Source organism: Enhydra lutris, unplaced genomic scaffold, assembly GCF_002288905.1.
Source record: "Enhydra lutris kenyoni isolate GAN:26980312 unplaced genomic scaffold, ASM228890v2 scaffoldscaffold56, whole genome shotgun sequence".
In the NCBI taxonomy this organism is placed as follows: Eukaryota; Metazoa; Chordata; class Mammalia; order Carnivora; family Mustelidae; genus Enhydra; species Enhydra lutris.
In genome coordinates this window covers 335,456-352,146 of record NW_019154140.1, presented here as the reverse complement: position 1 = coordinate 352,146, position 16,691 = coordinate 335,456, and the positions used below count along the sequence as shown (strand labels likewise).

The following is a 16,691-nucleotide window of genomic DNA, read 5'->3' as shown; positions in this document are numbered from 1 at the left end:
GAGTCCCCATTCAGAAGGCTTAAAATACTCAGTAAACTGTTGTCAACAGGTGTGCTGTCATCCAGGCTTTGCTGGATGGCAGCAAAACATTCAGAGCACAGGCAGATTAAATGTAGCATAATTCTTAACGGCCTTAGGATTTTCAGAATGGCGAATGAGCACTGGCTTCAACTTAAAGTCACCAGCTGCCTTAGCCCCTAACAAGAGCGTTAGCCTTTTCTCCTACAGCTTTCTTACCTCTCTCAGCCTTCACGGAATTAAAGAGTTAGAGCCTTGCTTTGGATTAAGCTCTGGTTTAAGGGAATGCTGTGGCTGGTCTGATCTCCTCAGACCACTAAATTTTCTCCATGTCGGCAATAAGACTGTTCTGCTTTCTTATCATTCATGTGTTCCCTGAAGTAACACTTTTAATCCCAAGAACTGTACCTTTGCATTCACAGCTTGGCTAACTGGCTAGTACCAGGGGCCTAGCTTTCAGCCTCTCTAAGCTTTTGATATTCCTTCCTCACTAGCTTAATCTTTTCTAGCTTTTGTGTGAGAGTGAGAGATGTCTCTTTCACTTGAACACTTAGAGGGCATTGGCCTAAAGTCAATTAGGCACTATTGTGCCTCAGAGAACAGGGAGGACCAAGGTGAGGGAGAGAGATGGTGGAAAGGTCAGTTGGTGAGGCAATCAGAACACACACATTTATTGATTAAGTTCACTATCTTATACAAGTGTGGTTCATGGTGACTGAAAACAATTACAATAGTAATAGAAAAGACCAGCTATCATATCAACATACCAAATATGATAATGAAAAGGTTTGAAATCTTGTGACACAGAGACACAACGTAAGCAAATGCTGTTGGATATACAGCCTCAATAGACTAGCTTGATGTGGGGTTGGCACAAACCTTTAATTTGTAAAAATGCAGTACTTTAAAATGCCATCATAGGAGGTACGCCCATTTTTGGAAAGGAAATGCTTATTCCTCTGGATGGAGAATATGTAAGGACAAGTGTAGTAAAGATTTAGATACTTTTCAATGAGGGGTGGGAAATTGAAATATTTTATTTCAAAGGGTTTCAATTTTCATGGAGGGGTAAGAAAGCAATTCCAAAGTGGGAGTCGGGGTGGAGTAGAGAGCTTGAGGAAAACTAAATTAAAATTAAAGATTTTAAATAGCAATTTCAGGCCATGAGATCCAAAGAATACAAAAACTAGCAAGTGTTCAAGATCCATCTGAGCCTGGGTCATACACATTGTGGAAGCATCAATCATTGCAACGTGATTTTCAAGCAGTATTTAAGAGCCCAGACATAGGAGAAACAAGACTTGTAAAAACTGGCATGTGTAAAGTTTGCTTAAAATTTTTTTGAGACTATTGCGCTCCATGTTGCCTCTAATTTGTTTGCTGTTCTCTAATGAAAGAAAAAAAAATATATAAAACAGTAATATCATCCTGTCCCAAACCCTATTTCGAAAGTTTTTAACTTTAGCAATTCAAGAAATAATCAAATATGATCTACAGAAACCCTACGATCATGGTTGAAGGCGTTGGTTTCTTTGTGGAAGTTAACAGAAACTAGGAAGGATACTAACCCAAGATCTTCAGCTCCGCATTTGCATAAATGGCTCCATGTGTGTTTTCAGCTATGCACTGGTACATGCCAGCATTTTCAAAAGTCACATCATACAGTCTCAATTCCCCTTTATGATACTGAAAAGAACACAAAGTAGAATACATTTCCTTGATAAACTTTAATATAAACGTTTTATTTAGGTTTGGCCTCGTTTGACTTTTCATTTAGATACATTATTTTGCCCCCACTGTTGACTAAGTCGAAGACGGTAGGCTTTTCACGGCATGGGAAAGTAAAACCCACTTACCATGCCCAGTGGCTCTTGTTCTAGTCATCCTACTGAGTTGAGAGTCCACTGTTTCCCTCCTGGCCCAGCTGGGAGATTACAGAGGGAAGGTAGAGAAAGGCCCCACTGCTGCTACTTGTCCCCAGGGCTAAAGGTAGAACCTTCCCTCTTACCTCTGTTTCTGTGGGGTCAGGGAAACAGTGGCCAAAAAAAGAGGACAATATCAGGTAGTAGAGATGGATGAGTAGGAAGAAGGGTAAAATGTGGAACAAAGGGGAAAATAAGGAGAGAGAAAGAGAGAGAGAAGGTAGACATAAGATTGCAGAAAGTTGATTAAGCTGAAGATAGTTTATCGCTCACTTTCTTGTTTGCCTTCTTCAGAGACTTTTTTTTTTTTTTTAAATCTCAGGGCCCAGGTATCCTTACTCTGTTGAATTTATCCCAGGACCCCTGGAAATGTTGCCTGAACACGGATTTAAGAACTGCACAACAGCTGAACATACATACCGCATATCCATTTTTCAGCCATCGGATCGTAGGGATGGGCTTCCCTGTGGCCACACAAGGCCAGTAGAGATCACTGCCTATATCCACCTCTGTGTCATTGATATGTTCTACCCACTCAGGAAATGCTGAAAAGTAAAGAATATTGTAAATGTTAAATAAAAATCTCAACACTCAAAATAATCTCAAGAATACAAATATTACATTTAGTTGACCTTCTGGAGAATACATCAGATATCACATATGCCATAAAATCAGTGTTAGAGCCTAGGTCTGCAGGTAAACTTTATCCTACACTGTTATAACATGAAGTAACTATAATTCAATTCATAATTTTTTCTTTGTGAACCATGTTTGTTAAAAAGTTAATTCATGAATAACAATAAAATAATTGATCTTTTTCTTATAACTTAAATCTTTCAAAATGACAATTAAGGTTTTGAAGAATTATGTCTTCATTGACTATGACACTATGTCTTCCCCTTCAAATAAAGAATCACATTTTATTTCCATTCCCTCAGGTATCCTCCTTTTGATGTAACTTTCATCTAGCAGCCACTGTCACATCTTACTGTAGGATTAGAAAAAATGACTTGATCACTTAAGTATTCTTTCAATATTAGAAACTACATACAGTAGTATAATTGCTGAAATCTATGCTTGAGCGCAATCGATGATCTGATTTTCTGGTACCTAAAGAAAAATGATAGGTATTTCCCAAAAGAAAATACATTTCTGGAGAACAAGCAAATGAACAATGTGATAATTTTTTTGAGCATTGAAGTTATTTAAGTTAAATTCTTTAAATAAATGCAGGCAAACAAATTAACATAAAATAAAGAAGGAGGTAGGAGGAGAGAATCCTGAGTAGAGGGAGTATTTTATTTTCTTTGAAAAAGAAAACTTTGATATATACATTTTATGACAAAATAACATATATAACTTATAGAAAGTAGTGCATATAAATAAAAAGAACATAAAACATTTCTATGATCTCACTGAACCCCATCAACATTATATGTATATATATACTTATAGTACTATAATCTGATTTAGTATATTTTCACTTATCATTACATTTTTGTAACATGTAGTTATAAAAATTAAATATTGATATGATTACTATGTTAAGTGATAGAGGTTTTATTATGGACACAATCTTGGCAATAAAAGAGGAATATGAGCACCTTTCCTGCCTTGGCCTCAAACAGGTGACACAAAATATCACATTGAAAAATACAATGAGAAGACTAAATAATTGAATCCACTTGATACATTCTATCTACGATTTAATTATGTAAGCTTCTGGGTGTTTGATTAGACCAAAAGAGAAAAAGTGAGTGCCCTTGATTAGTAAAGGAGAAATAATAGCTCCCTTAATAATATTCCCTTATAAATATCTGCTCTGTCACCTTGCTTCTTCTAAGGAATTAGATATTAGATAGTTTGGAACTCTGTTAAGAACCTGGAATGCAGTTTTCTTAAGATGTATGAATAAAAACAGATTTGTAAGCTCTAGAAACCTGGTAGAGTGACAGCTTTATCTAACAAACGTAAGAGTCTAACCAGAATTTTCCTCACTTAAGGAGGCCATCCATGCATATTTTATATGTACCAAGTGAATTCTATTGGTGTACTTAATGCACAAGTCTGGAGTTCAGAGGAGGTGTCTGGGTCAGAAGTTTTGGGGTATAGAGCCTAATTAAAGCCTGGATGATGAATGAAATAATAAAAGTTGTGAATTAAATCAAGAAGACTTTCAGAGACAAACCCTGATTGCTCCCAAGTTTGGAGGGCATGGAGTGAGGAGGAAAATGCAAGCAGTATACAAGGACATTAGCAAAGTGTAGGTTCCAGATACCAAGCACAGAAGGTGAATGATGGAGGAGTGCATGGTCCACAGTGGGGACTGCTGCTGTTGGATCAAGTAAGATACAGCTGAGAAGTGCCATCCACTTCAGCAACATGATGTTCTTGGGGGTCATGGGAAGAAAGATTCCAGCAGAGAAGTAGAGATGAAAATTAAATAAGAGTGCTTTTAAAAAAGAAGAAAAATGGAAAACAACACTTCTAGAAAGTATAGATTAAATCTGTCAATATTTCTATTACCTTTTGGGGAGATAAATAGAAGGGAAACAGAGCAGCAGGCAGAGTTAAGAAGGAAGAACAAGAGCCACTATACACTGATGGAAATGATCCAGTGAAGAAAAAAGATTGCTTTTGCTGTCAGGAGAGGGAATCGCTGGAACAACAGTAAGTGGGAGGGTATAATCAAGCAGAGTGGAGGTGTTGACCTCAGAGAGCAGCTGAATCCATAGCAATAAGAGACAGGGTTAAAGATGCCAGTATTGGGTAGATGTGGGGTGGGAGCTTGTGGAAATTCTAATTTGAACTTTCATTTTCTCTGTGAAAGAAGAAGCCAAGTTATCAGCTGAGCATAAGGTTGGAGGAGGAGGTATTAAGGGTTGAAAGGAAATTGTTAAAGTGTGAGAAGATTATCCAAAAGAGTGGGATAAGTGGACCTAAGTGGACCTTCGGAACTGTACTATAATTCCTGGGCAACACTAAAGACCCACTTGAAGCTAATGATCATTAATTTAAAATGAACTAATCAGTGTACTAGTGTTTATCTCAAGTCATACTCAAGTTCCTGGGTTCAGGCCGGGCTAGGTGGAGAGCTAGATTTTTCCAGGGTTAGCCTTTTATTAAGGTAGTAAGACGAAGTAGAGAATGGTGAGTGCACTGGGATGGTGTGCAGGGGAATAGTAATGATTGATCAGATTTAGAGTAGAGATGAGTAGGGGTCAGGGAACGTGAAGGAAAGTTAAACCATTGGTAGATTAATTGATCGTAGTTCCTGGTATTGCAGGGTATTAGAGAAACTGAACTAGAAAGATAAGAGGTTGCGGTTAGTGAAGAAATATGTGAGATTGAGATTCTAAAGGGATTGTACTTTTTGGTAACAATGAGGTCTAAAGTGTGGTGGTGGGAGTGGGCTGCTGAGGTAGATTGAGGGACAAGATCATTAGAGAAGAGGAGTTCAATGAAACTGAAAGGCAAAACTACTAAAAAAAAAAATCACAGTCTAAGTTGATTCTGATGTCACGAAGAATGTCAAGAGTAATGTTGTAGTTTATAAGACCTGCCAAGAGTAAAAACTTTAAAGAAACAAGGGGCGTGGTCCAGATAGATTTTTCACCAGATATTTCAAGGAAAGAAGGTAGATAGTCTAGAAATGGCATGAGGAGCAAGAAACGCAGTTATATTATAAGTCAAAGGGGATGAGAGCTGTGGAAGAAAAATTAGCGACTATTTGAGAGGAAGCAGTATCTTTAAGGGAGAACCATGTTTTAGTTAGAGTGAGAAGTTCAGAGTAGAAGTTACGTAGAAGTGAAGAATATAGGGGATTGTGACAATGCAGACTGTGTGTTGGAGAAAGCATGGTGCAAAGGTTTCAGAAATTGGGGATGGGGAAGAGATGGAGACAGAGCAGGACACATGCAGAGCTGTGTGGGTATTAAGGTCCAGGCGACGAGGGAGGCCCAGAGGCCGTGGCTTTCTATGCCAAAAGAAACAAACAGGGAAAAGGCAAGATGAGCCTAATCCTGCTGGATACTATGAAATGATGGTGGTGAGGTTGCATCTTGTAGGCCACTGGAGGCACTTATTTCCTCCCTGTGTAGACAGAGGCCTGGGCAGCGGCCATAAGCTGTCTCCTCATTCTGGTATTCCAGTTTGGCTAGGCATCATCTCCCATTTTTCCTATCATCCATCTTTTCAGTGTGGCTAAGGTACCCCTCACCACTTATCGATATCCTGTGTAAGTTTCCATAGTGCACTCCCAATTTTCTTTATTACTATGTATGTTTGTGTGTGTGCATATGCATGTGTGTGAAAGTATATCTAATTTCCTGTGTATGCTTGTATAAATTTGGAGGTTTTGTATAGAGTATGAATACAGTATGAATACCTCAAGGACAGAAAGAATGTTTCTCTTATCTACTTCTCCTTGTTCCAGTCATAGCGTGTGCCTCTAAGTTGACACTCAATGTATGCTTAGCCTTTAAATGAATGGTCTTATTGAAACCTTGGACATTTACTCAATTGTGATCTATAAGTTTTATATTGTGGAACATTATAGAAATTATTTCAGTCTGAAAGGTTTCAAGTGTTCCCTGAAAAACAACATTCAACTCTCCTAAATATAAGTTTATTTCAACATGTCTGAGCCAAATACTTGTGTCAAGAAAATTGTGTCCAAAAAAAAAAAAGTTTCCTTAGAGTGGTGGTTCTCAGACTGTGGATCCTGGTCTGGTAGCATTAGTATCTCCTAGGACCTTGTTAGAAATAAAAATCTTGGACCCCAAATAGAACTTGTAACTCAGAAACTCTGGGAACCAACCATCCGTGTTTTAACAAGTCCTCCAGGTGATTTTGAAACATATACAAGTTTGCAAGCCAGTGGCTTGGACCAACTCATAATGCATAGTTTCTTCTACAGATAAAAAGGTATTGGAAAAAAAAGAAGAATGAAGGGAATATGCAAGTTATATTAATTGTATTTTCTGAAAATTATTAAGGACACCACTACCAATCCATTGATGTTAGTATGATGGTAATAGTATAAGCTATATTTGAGACTTAATTAGACATAAGATAGGTATTTTCTTTTTGCATAATGCACGATAAATCACTGTTTTTAAACAATTATTCATTATATACTCACCTTTCAAGTATGGAAATGGCTATAAGTAAGATATTGATGCAATGTATAAAAATGGAAACAACATGTCTACCTTGAACATAAATTCTTGCCTGGTGTTTATCCTTTCCTCTGTTGTTCTCAGCCTCACATTCATATATGCCTTCATCTTCCAGCTGAATATTGAAGATCTTGAGGACAGCCCCAGAGGTGCTGATCTCAGCAGTACTTGGCATTGGTTCTAGGACCTTCCGCCAACGGATATCAGGAACAGGACTTAAAATAGGAAATAACAAAAGCTAAGCGTCCACATTTCAAAATCAATGACTTTGTTAGTATACGCCTAAACAATTACATCATTTATTTCCTAAAATGGTACAAAAATTAATATATTTTTACATATATTAATAAAAAGTATAAGTATACTTACTTTCCAAGTGCAAAACACTCTAAAGTGACATTTTGGCCCATCAGTGCATATATGTCCTTGAACTGAACTACAATATCAGCAGGATACGGTTTTGTTGTTCCTAATATTAAGAAAAATACAACCATCCATTAATGATTAGGCAGAATAAATAGAGGTTTTTTTTTTTTTAAATACTGTGACTTTTATAGAATTACTTCAATATGCAAAGCATTTCTCTGTATAAGTACTGGAAAATACCTGATCATAACACAATTCACAGATTTGCTTATGCACAGTATGTATATAGCATAAATTTCATCAAGCATTTCCAATCATACTGGCTCATTCTGACAGTTCTGTAACTAATCTGACTCAATACACCAAAAAAACCCAAGATGTCTCTAGAGAGCAACAAACATGTGTAAAACATTGCACCAGGTGCTACATGGGATTCAGGATGGAAGAGAAACAAGAAAGCAAATGAGGGAGAAGAAACAAACGAAGAGAGAAGAGTGGAAAAGAAAGAGTACAGGCAAGAAAAGAAGGAGAATAGAAGAAAGATGTGCATGTGGAGGCACATGCAAAAAGGAAATGAGTTGAAGAGAGGGAAGGAGAAAGGGAAAGAAGAGTGCTTATTCAGACATTACTGGGCTCATCAATATAGTTCCTTTATTGAGTTCATTGGGCACATCTCCACTGCAAGGTCTATTATTCCCTTAATCTTATAGGGGAAAGATATAAGATATATATAAGATATAAGATATATATAAGATTACAGTGTGAATATGTACTTTATACTGTATAATACCTGAGAGACAAATGTCCTAAATGTCCTAAATGTCCTAAAATACAAGCCAAAATGAAAATAAACAGTCTTAAAGAGTGGCAGCTAAGAAAGACGACTGAATATTCAGGGGCTATGGGAATTTCAGGCAAGAAGTGCATGTGACTTCACCAGACCAGCTCAGGCAGAGGAAACAGTATAACATGACAAAGCTCCAGGAGTATGAAGGGGATTTTTTTTTAAAGCCTAGGAATTCAAGTGATGTCAAAGTATATAGTTGAAGATGACTTGAACCTATTATCTAGAAGGCTTGAAACTGTGACATCAAACATTTTGAGGCTGATTTTCTCAATGAGTAACCACTGATGGGTTTTGGTAAGAGAAATAATATGAATATCGCCTTTGGTTTAAGTAGAAAGACTTGTCAGAAGTTTCAGAGAATGGGGCATGGAGAAGAGAAATACAGAAGAAAGTCTAAGGGAAGCTAGGTCATTACTTCTTGCAAAACAGGTGAGGGCTTTGAGCAGTGAGAACAAAAAGGAAAGAATTGATCCAAGTTGACTTTGAGAGGCAGAATCAGCAAGACTACCTTTTGGGTCAATGTTTTCTTGAAGGGTTGATCAAAGATCCAATTCATTAGAATCACCTGGGATGCCTGCAGAACCTACAAATTCCTGGGTCACATTACAGACCAGCTGAATCAGTGTTTCTGGGTTTCAAATTTCTGCAAATTTCCCAAGTGCTTAAATACTACCCGGGCACCACTGGATTAGCTGTCTGGATGATGAGGGGAAGAGAGTATATGATTAAAAATGCTATCCTGAGTTAGAAACATGACGGTATCACCAAATGAGACAAAGAACACCAGAAGTTTTAGAGATGACAGATGTGTCTGGAACATTTTGAGTTTAACATTCCTGAGAACCTTCTGTATGACAAGTCCCAGAGGTAGATAGAATTAAGTCTTTTGGAGATAAGAATGTGGAGTAATCTCCACAGGGATACTGTTGAAAAGGTTTAAGTTGGTGAGAATATCTGGAAAAAGATTAGAGAGAAGTGTAAGAAGGAGGAAGATGTGGGGAAGGATCCCGAGGTAAGTGGGAGATAAGGGAATGGTAGGAGTTGGAAAAATTAGGAAAAGAAAGAAGAGTTCAAGAGAGGTATAGGAGATCAACAGTGTCAAAGTTTATAGAGAATCAGAACTGAAAATTGTTCTTTGGATTTAGCAAATAAGAAGTCATCAAGATTGTTTGTACTGAATACAAAGGAATACACAGAGGGAAAGGTATGGAGGAGAGTAAGATTCAGAAAAAAAGCAGAAAATAAGTGATATATGGAAGTCCCTAAATCAATTAAATGTTAAATGAAACAGTGCAACTAGAGAAATTAGCTAGAACGCGAGGAGAAACTCTTCCTCCACAGAGACAATAGTAAGAAATAAATAGAAGAGATGAATTTCTTGGGTAGAGTAGGAGAGAAACTTGAGTAAGTTTTTACATGATGACTCCTTATAATTCTATAACGTAGTGGATGAGAGCATCTCCCAAGGTTGTGGAGAGACAAAAGAGCCAGGAGTCAAAAAATATTTATTGAATTCCAACCACATGACCACAATCGAGAAGAGTGGTAAAAATAGAATCACGGTGGTATGATGACATTTTCCCCACTGTAATACCCTACTTAGAGTGGAGGCAGGAACCAAACCTAACTCTGTGAACAACAAAATCCAGTATTTCTTCAGAAGCCTGAACCCACTGACATGAGTGGTAACAGCAGGACTGTGATAAAAACAATGTGAAGTAAGCAAATATATTAAAATCTGATTCTCTTAGGAAGAGAATGCATTTAAAAAGGAATGTAGTTCAAGTGGAATCTTAGAAGCCATTCAGGTCCGCCAGTGGCCATCAGATATGATGTACTATATGTTAGCTAACAACATAATAAAAAAAGATAATAGTAAAAAAATAAATAAAATGAAATTAAACATCTACATAAATGTATAAATAAAAGAATATTATGAAATAAAAAACAAATATAAAAAACAAATAAAAAACAAACCTATGCTACTTACTCGTAGTAGAAAGGCAATTTATATACTTATTTGCTTCATATAAATAGTTCCTTAAAAATATTGAAAGAATACAACTGCATTTTTCCCCCAATTCTGTAATCACTATAGTTTCTGTTGATCTCATCATTTGTTCTCTTTCATGAAGTTACTTTGGATATGAAAAAAAGCAGAGGCCAGTGATTCCCCCTGTAACTAATATATGGATATTTGGCTAATAAATCAGAACTGTATGCATTCTCTGAACTAGAGGAAACCAGTCCAAACTCAACCATCTTGGGGGTTTTTGTCATGTAAATCTCTATCAGAAAAAGTAAGGAATGACCAAGACTTTCAAAGTGGGTGTCTTCTGTTTGCCCTGACTGAATAGCTAGCTAGTCTTTCCACTGGATATTTCTTTTCATCATTATAAGTGCTCCATAAGCAGACAACCTGCAAAAACACTGTGTAACAAACAAGATACTTACGTTCAGGTAGTGGAATGAGTGGGATAAATTTGCTGAACACGCTCTTTGTAATAGAAGGACTGGATACAAAGCAGGAATAATTGCCTTTGTCTGATGCCTCAACATTTGCAATGTAGAGATTTCCATTTGTCTGAGACACAAATCTTCGTTTATCCATTGTGATAAATACAGGAAATTCATTTAGAAGCCAGCGGTAGCTAAGATCATCTGGGAGGAAACATTGTCTTCTAAATATTAAATTCTTCTCCAAAAGCAAAAATTTTGTTTTCTAGGAACAAGCCAGGGCATAATCTAATCTAGGCTATTGTAGAATAAATGTTGGAAGTAGACCAAGACAAATAGTGCAAATGTTCCAAAAGCTACCATATTTTGAGTGAATATAAGCATGGTGCTAAGCAATTATATTTATCTTTCTCTCTCAACTATTTTATGGCCTATTAATATTCTAACTTCTATTTCATTGAGGAAACTCAGAGCAGCTAAATGTTTTGCTTAGAATTTCATAATTGGTAAGCAGAATTGGGATTTTTAATCTAGGTCTGATAATTCCCAAACTCATGACCCATTTTCCTTACTGCATTAAAAAAAAAAAAAAAAGTTTGCTAGCCACAGTGTCTTTATATCTTTTTTCCTTTTATACTCTTATTTTATTGAATTACAGATTTAGAATTTCTCCAAAGTCTTTTATTAAAACAGTAGCCAGACCCATCTTTCCATAACTTAAGCAATGTCATGTGACTCTTCTTGTCAAAGCCCTCCAAAGTAAATCTCACTGAAGTTAAAGCCAGTGTAATTACTACGAAATATAAAGTCCTATGTGATATAGCTCTTATAACTCTCCAGTTTCATTTCCTATTACCTTCTGTCTTACCCACTCTATTCCAGCCCCTCTGGCTTCCTTGGTCTTCCTTGGTAGTTGCATTTCATACCTTTGTTGCATCTGCCTGCTACGTCCTTCCCTCACACATCTGCACTGTTAACGTCTTCATTTCCTTCAGGCCTTTATTCAAAGTTACCTTCACAGCATTGTCCTTGATAAAAGTTCAACCAGCCCTTTAACACTTACTCTTTCCCCTTCCCCGCACAAGTTTTTCTTCCTAGTGCTTACCTACCAATATCTAGGCATAATATACCTGTTACCTATGTATCTTGTATATTGGCTGTCTCTGCCGGTAGCAAATCTCTGAGGGCAGGTGGATCTTGTGTGTCACTCACTGGGGTATTCTTGTGGCACAGACAGTGCTTAGCACAAATAACTGTGTAACAAGTACTCGCAAGAAATTTGTTGAATGAATGAGCAATGAAATGAATCCCATCTAGTGCTGAATGTAGTCAAATGTGGTCATCGGCTATTTATGATCATTTATTTCATTTGTGGGAAATGCTGTGGAGATGAGGTGATCTTTCCCCCATAGTTTTAGCAGTTCTTCAAAGAAAAAGACTATTCTCTCACTGAAATGTTGTTACATCATTTTGAATTCTATGCTTCTCCTATACTTACCATTGAATAGTCCTTCTGTTTTATCAGAGAGAAAATTGCTGACATTTGATATATAAACAACCAGAATTTATATACATATAATTTGGAATAGAATACATATAGATGTGTATATATAATTATATACATAAGCATCTATTTTATGATATGCATTATACATTTACATATGTTCACCTCTCTCTCTATATATCATCAATATATTCCATACAAAATGATTTGTAACATCCTGTTCTTTATGGGGGGGGTCTTTAAAGTCAAATTTATGACATAATATTAGAACTCTAAGAATATAAAACATTATTTTTTCATTGTGAAAAGTAGTATTTACATATTATTTCATATTGATAAAATAAGTGATATTTGATAAATAACTGTATTTGATAAATAAGTGATATTTGATAAAACAAGTGAAAATTAATGAACATATATAAGGTGCTTATCTTTTTTTTTTTTTTAAAGATTTCACCCATTTATCTGACAGACAGAGATCACAAGTAGGCAGAGAGGCAGGCAGAGAGAGAGGAGGAAGCAGGCTCCCCGCTGAGTAGAGAGCCTGATGCAGGGCTCGATCCCAGAACCCCAGGACCATGACCTGAGCTGAAGTCAGAGGCTTTAAAGCACTGAGCCACCCAGGCACCCCAGGTGCTTATCTTTTAATTAGCACTTCAGTGGCTTTTATTTTAGCCATATCAAATTACAGGAAATATATTCAAAGGTTGAACCCTGCTACAGATGACACTTAATTTAACCCCTTTCTAAACTGGATTATTCTTGTAGCTAGATGCTCCTAAATAGATTAATAATATATTATATCTTTATCTTTTTCTAGCATTTTTATAATTCACAGAATATTTTAGGTGTAATATTTTTAATGAAATGACGGACTAATTATATATATCACTCCTTGGCACTGTTCTATTCTAAAAATAATTTGTAAAAAATCTATCATATTTCTCCTGTATAAGAGGAATGTTAATGAGGACACAATCTAACATATATGTTGTTTATAAACCAAAATGATTACAGATCTTTGGAATTAGGGCCAAGTGACTAAAGAGCCTGGAAGTGTCTCTAACCATTTGTAGGCAGTGCATGACAAGGTTTAGGCAAATCTTGAGTCTTATTTCATCATAAATGTACCATTATTGTTAAGAAAATTAAAATGTAGCCATTCATTGAATAAATGCATATAGTCACAGAGGAATTTAAATTTACCTGGAAAATGGTACGGAGGATCACAGAGAAGCACCATTCCCTTCCCTTCCTTCACCCTGACCTCAGGACGCTCCTCAGGTGGGAAAGGGTCAAGATCTAATATGAAGGCCAAAAGGAAAATATTCACTTTCTAGTCAATAGAAAAAGATTTTCATTAAATTTTATCTTTCATCTACTAACTTCCTTTTGGATGTGATACTTCTCAGCTGGTTTGGTGGAACCTATGAAAGTCAATTCCCTATTTTCACATGGTGGCATTTGCATGTACTCTAAGACTTCTGTGGTAAACGCCCCTGATGGATATTGGTAGCAGCCTGCATAAGTATTCTGACAACCCTAAAAATTACAATATCCTCAACTTTTTCTTTAGGTTTAGGAGGAATCTCAGTAAGGGTATCTGGAAATACAATGAGGTTAGGCAAAACCAGGAATCTACCAAAGAAGAAAGTAAAGAGGAGTGACATGGAGGAACAGACTCATTTGAAAAGTATATTTCTCTTCCTGACGAATGACTCAGATTTGGTGAAAGAATAAGGAAAAGTAGGATCTGACTTTTTTTGGGTGAATGTCACCATTTTTTTTCTCCTTTTCAAATTCTGAGTTTTCCTTAGTCTCATTTCCTTTATTCTTGTCTGTTTATTTAGAATTCACTTTTTGCTTGGTTTCATGATACTCTACTATTTGATTCTTCATTTGCTTTACTGGTGCTCATTCTGCTCAACCCTGCTTCACCTCCTATCTCTTCTCTGTGATCAGTACTCGAATTATAGAATCAGATTTTTACTTCTCTCAATATATTTATATTTCTGAAAAGTCATCATTCTAATTGTTACCTTTTTGCAGAGAGCTCTTCAGATCTCCATCTCTAATCCTGATGCTTCGCTTGAACGCCACCCCATACCCAAATACTTGGCTGACATTTCAACAACAATAACTTAATGTCATAATAACCTCTGCATGTGAAGACATCATTTCAGTGCTTCCTCCCAACCTTGAAATTGGTTTTACTTGCTCCCATTCCATTTTTAAAGAGAGCAGAATGTTTCTGCTCTTTCATTCAACTTTCCTTTAAAAAATACTTAGGCCTTTTTTTTTTCTTCAGTGCCATGTAATCTATTATTTCTTCAAGGATTGTGTATACTTATTTACATTCACATTGTCACCACATTAATTGAATCTGACTGCTCACTCCTTGCTGGTAATCACTGCCACACGAGTTCTCTTAAAACATCGATTTCATCCTGTAATTCATTTTGCAAAAGATTTAAGTGCTGACTTATAAAATTGCATACGGGAGATCATCTAGTCCAACTCCTCTTTCAATGCACAATGTTCTTCTAGAATAGCTTCTAACTTTAAGTTTAGCACAAGATTTCTGAAAAAAAATTTTTTTTAAAGATTTTTATTTATTTGTCAGAGAGAGAGCGAGTGAGCACAAGCACACAAGCAGGCAGAAGCAGAGAGAGAAACAGGCTCCCACTGAGCAGAGAGCCCAATGTGGGACTCGATCCCAGGACACTGGGATCATGACCTGAGCCAAAGTCAGTGGCTTAACGAACTGAGCCACCCAGGCGTCCCTGAAAATACATATATATTTTTTAAAGATTTTATTTATTTATTTGACAGACAGAAATCACAAGGAGGCAGAGAGGCAGGCAGAGAGAGGGTGGGGGGGAAGCAGGCTCCCGCTGAGCAGAGAGCCCGATGTGGGGCTCGATCCCAAAACCCTGGAATCATGACCCGAGCCGAAGGCAGAGGCTTTAACCCACTGAGCCACCCAGGTGCCCCGAAAATATTTTTTTTTATGATGGCCTTCATAAGGAGAAATTTTAACTTAATTTAAACTTAAAGTAATTTGATTAATTTAATTTATTCCCAGTAAGGTAAATTATATACTACAGAATAAGATTCTGTCAGGTAGAGTCAAGCTCTGGAGATCACAACTGTAATGTTATAATAAAAGAGAAAAAGAAAGAGAGAGAGAGAGAATGCATGCCTTAGCACTTGCACTGATGCTAGTTATTCAAGACCCTTCAAAACATGGCCTTAGTTTATTTCCCAATACCCCTCAGGATGCTTTGCTCTCTTGACATTTTTTTCTCCACACAGTTAAGGCCCACTGATCATATAGGACCCACTCCATCTATGGACCTTTTCTCTCGTTTTCTTTTCATCTGGCTTTTTCTTCTTGTTGAACTCTTACGATAACATTTAATTTTTACTTCACTTAGAAACACTGGACCTCGTTAAAGTTACAGTTACTTACATCCAAAGCTCAGGGTTGCTTCCGTGCTTCTGACCATCCCATAGTTATTTGATGCTAAGCAGTAATATATTCCAGCATCTTTCTGTTTGTCAGGATTGTTGATCACAAGGTTTCCACCCACCATGCTGTACCGATCACTGGTCAGATCAATATCCCCATTATTCATTCTCCATCTATGAAAAAGAAAAACCAATGTCATATCAAAGGTCATAGGCCTGAAAGCAGCAATACTGGCCTAATATTATTCTAAAATAATATGGGTACAGCTCCATGTGAAATCAGATGATTAAATTGATGACTCAGTGTGGTATTTCTTCACACCCTATAATTCTGAGTCTCTGGGCTCATGATTTATAATTTAGTTCACGCACAGAAAGGTAAATGTTCAAGTGCATGAAATGTGTTCTCTTTATTCATGAGGCATCGAAGGGACAAATATTTTGTTGAATTTTGCTACATTGTTTTCTTAGCAGATATACATAGATTATAAATGATAACCTATGTAAGTACTAGCTAGATTCATGCATATCTAGATGTGTTGCATAATATATTAAAAGCACTACTCTAGCAAAAGTAAAATATAAAATATCAGTACCTGATTCTAAATATCAAAATAAATTTCCAATAAAACTAATTGAAATTAGGATTCTACTCAGTAAATGTCACACTCTGACCACTAGAGGTCAATCACACAATTTGAAAATTGTAAAAATAAATTGGATCTTTTGTTTCCATGCCTGCAATATAATGTTGCAGGTATATTTAGAGGAATTGTGTTATAAATAAACTGACTAAAAACAGGACTTGAACTTTCTTGGTGAGATAATAAGAAGGATAAATGTAGAAAATAGTTTTCAATTAAGCTGACCATGTATGTATTATACTCATACTCTTATCAGGATTCATGTCTTCAGCAATGTTATAG

At 36.5% G+C, this 16,691-nt stretch overlaps 1 protein-coding gene across 1 annotated transcript in view; it reads right to left on the bottom strand.

The window, feature by feature from the left end:
- LOC111157729 (contactin 1) overlaps nt 1–16,691 on the bottom strand; it is a 173,891-nt gene that overhangs the window by 135,919 nt on the left and 21,281 nt on the right. The window contains exons 4-10 of the mRNA XM_022519374.1: nt 15,767–15,939; nt 13,501–13,596; nt 10,788–10,994; nt 7,490–7,589; nt 7,154–7,335; nt 2,361–2,485; nt 1,587–1,704 (exon numbers count right to left, since the gene is read on the bottom strand). Coding sequence (XP_022375082.1) covers nt 1,587–1,704; nt 2,361–2,485; nt 7,154–7,335; nt 7,490–7,589; nt 10,788–10,994; nt 13,501–13,596; nt 15,767–15,939 — 1,001 coding nt within the window. The remainder of the gene's footprint in view (nt 1–1,586; nt 1,705–2,360; nt 2,486–7,153; nt 7,336–7,489; nt 7,590–10,787; nt 10,995–13,500; nt 13,597–15,766; nt 15,940–16,691) is intronic.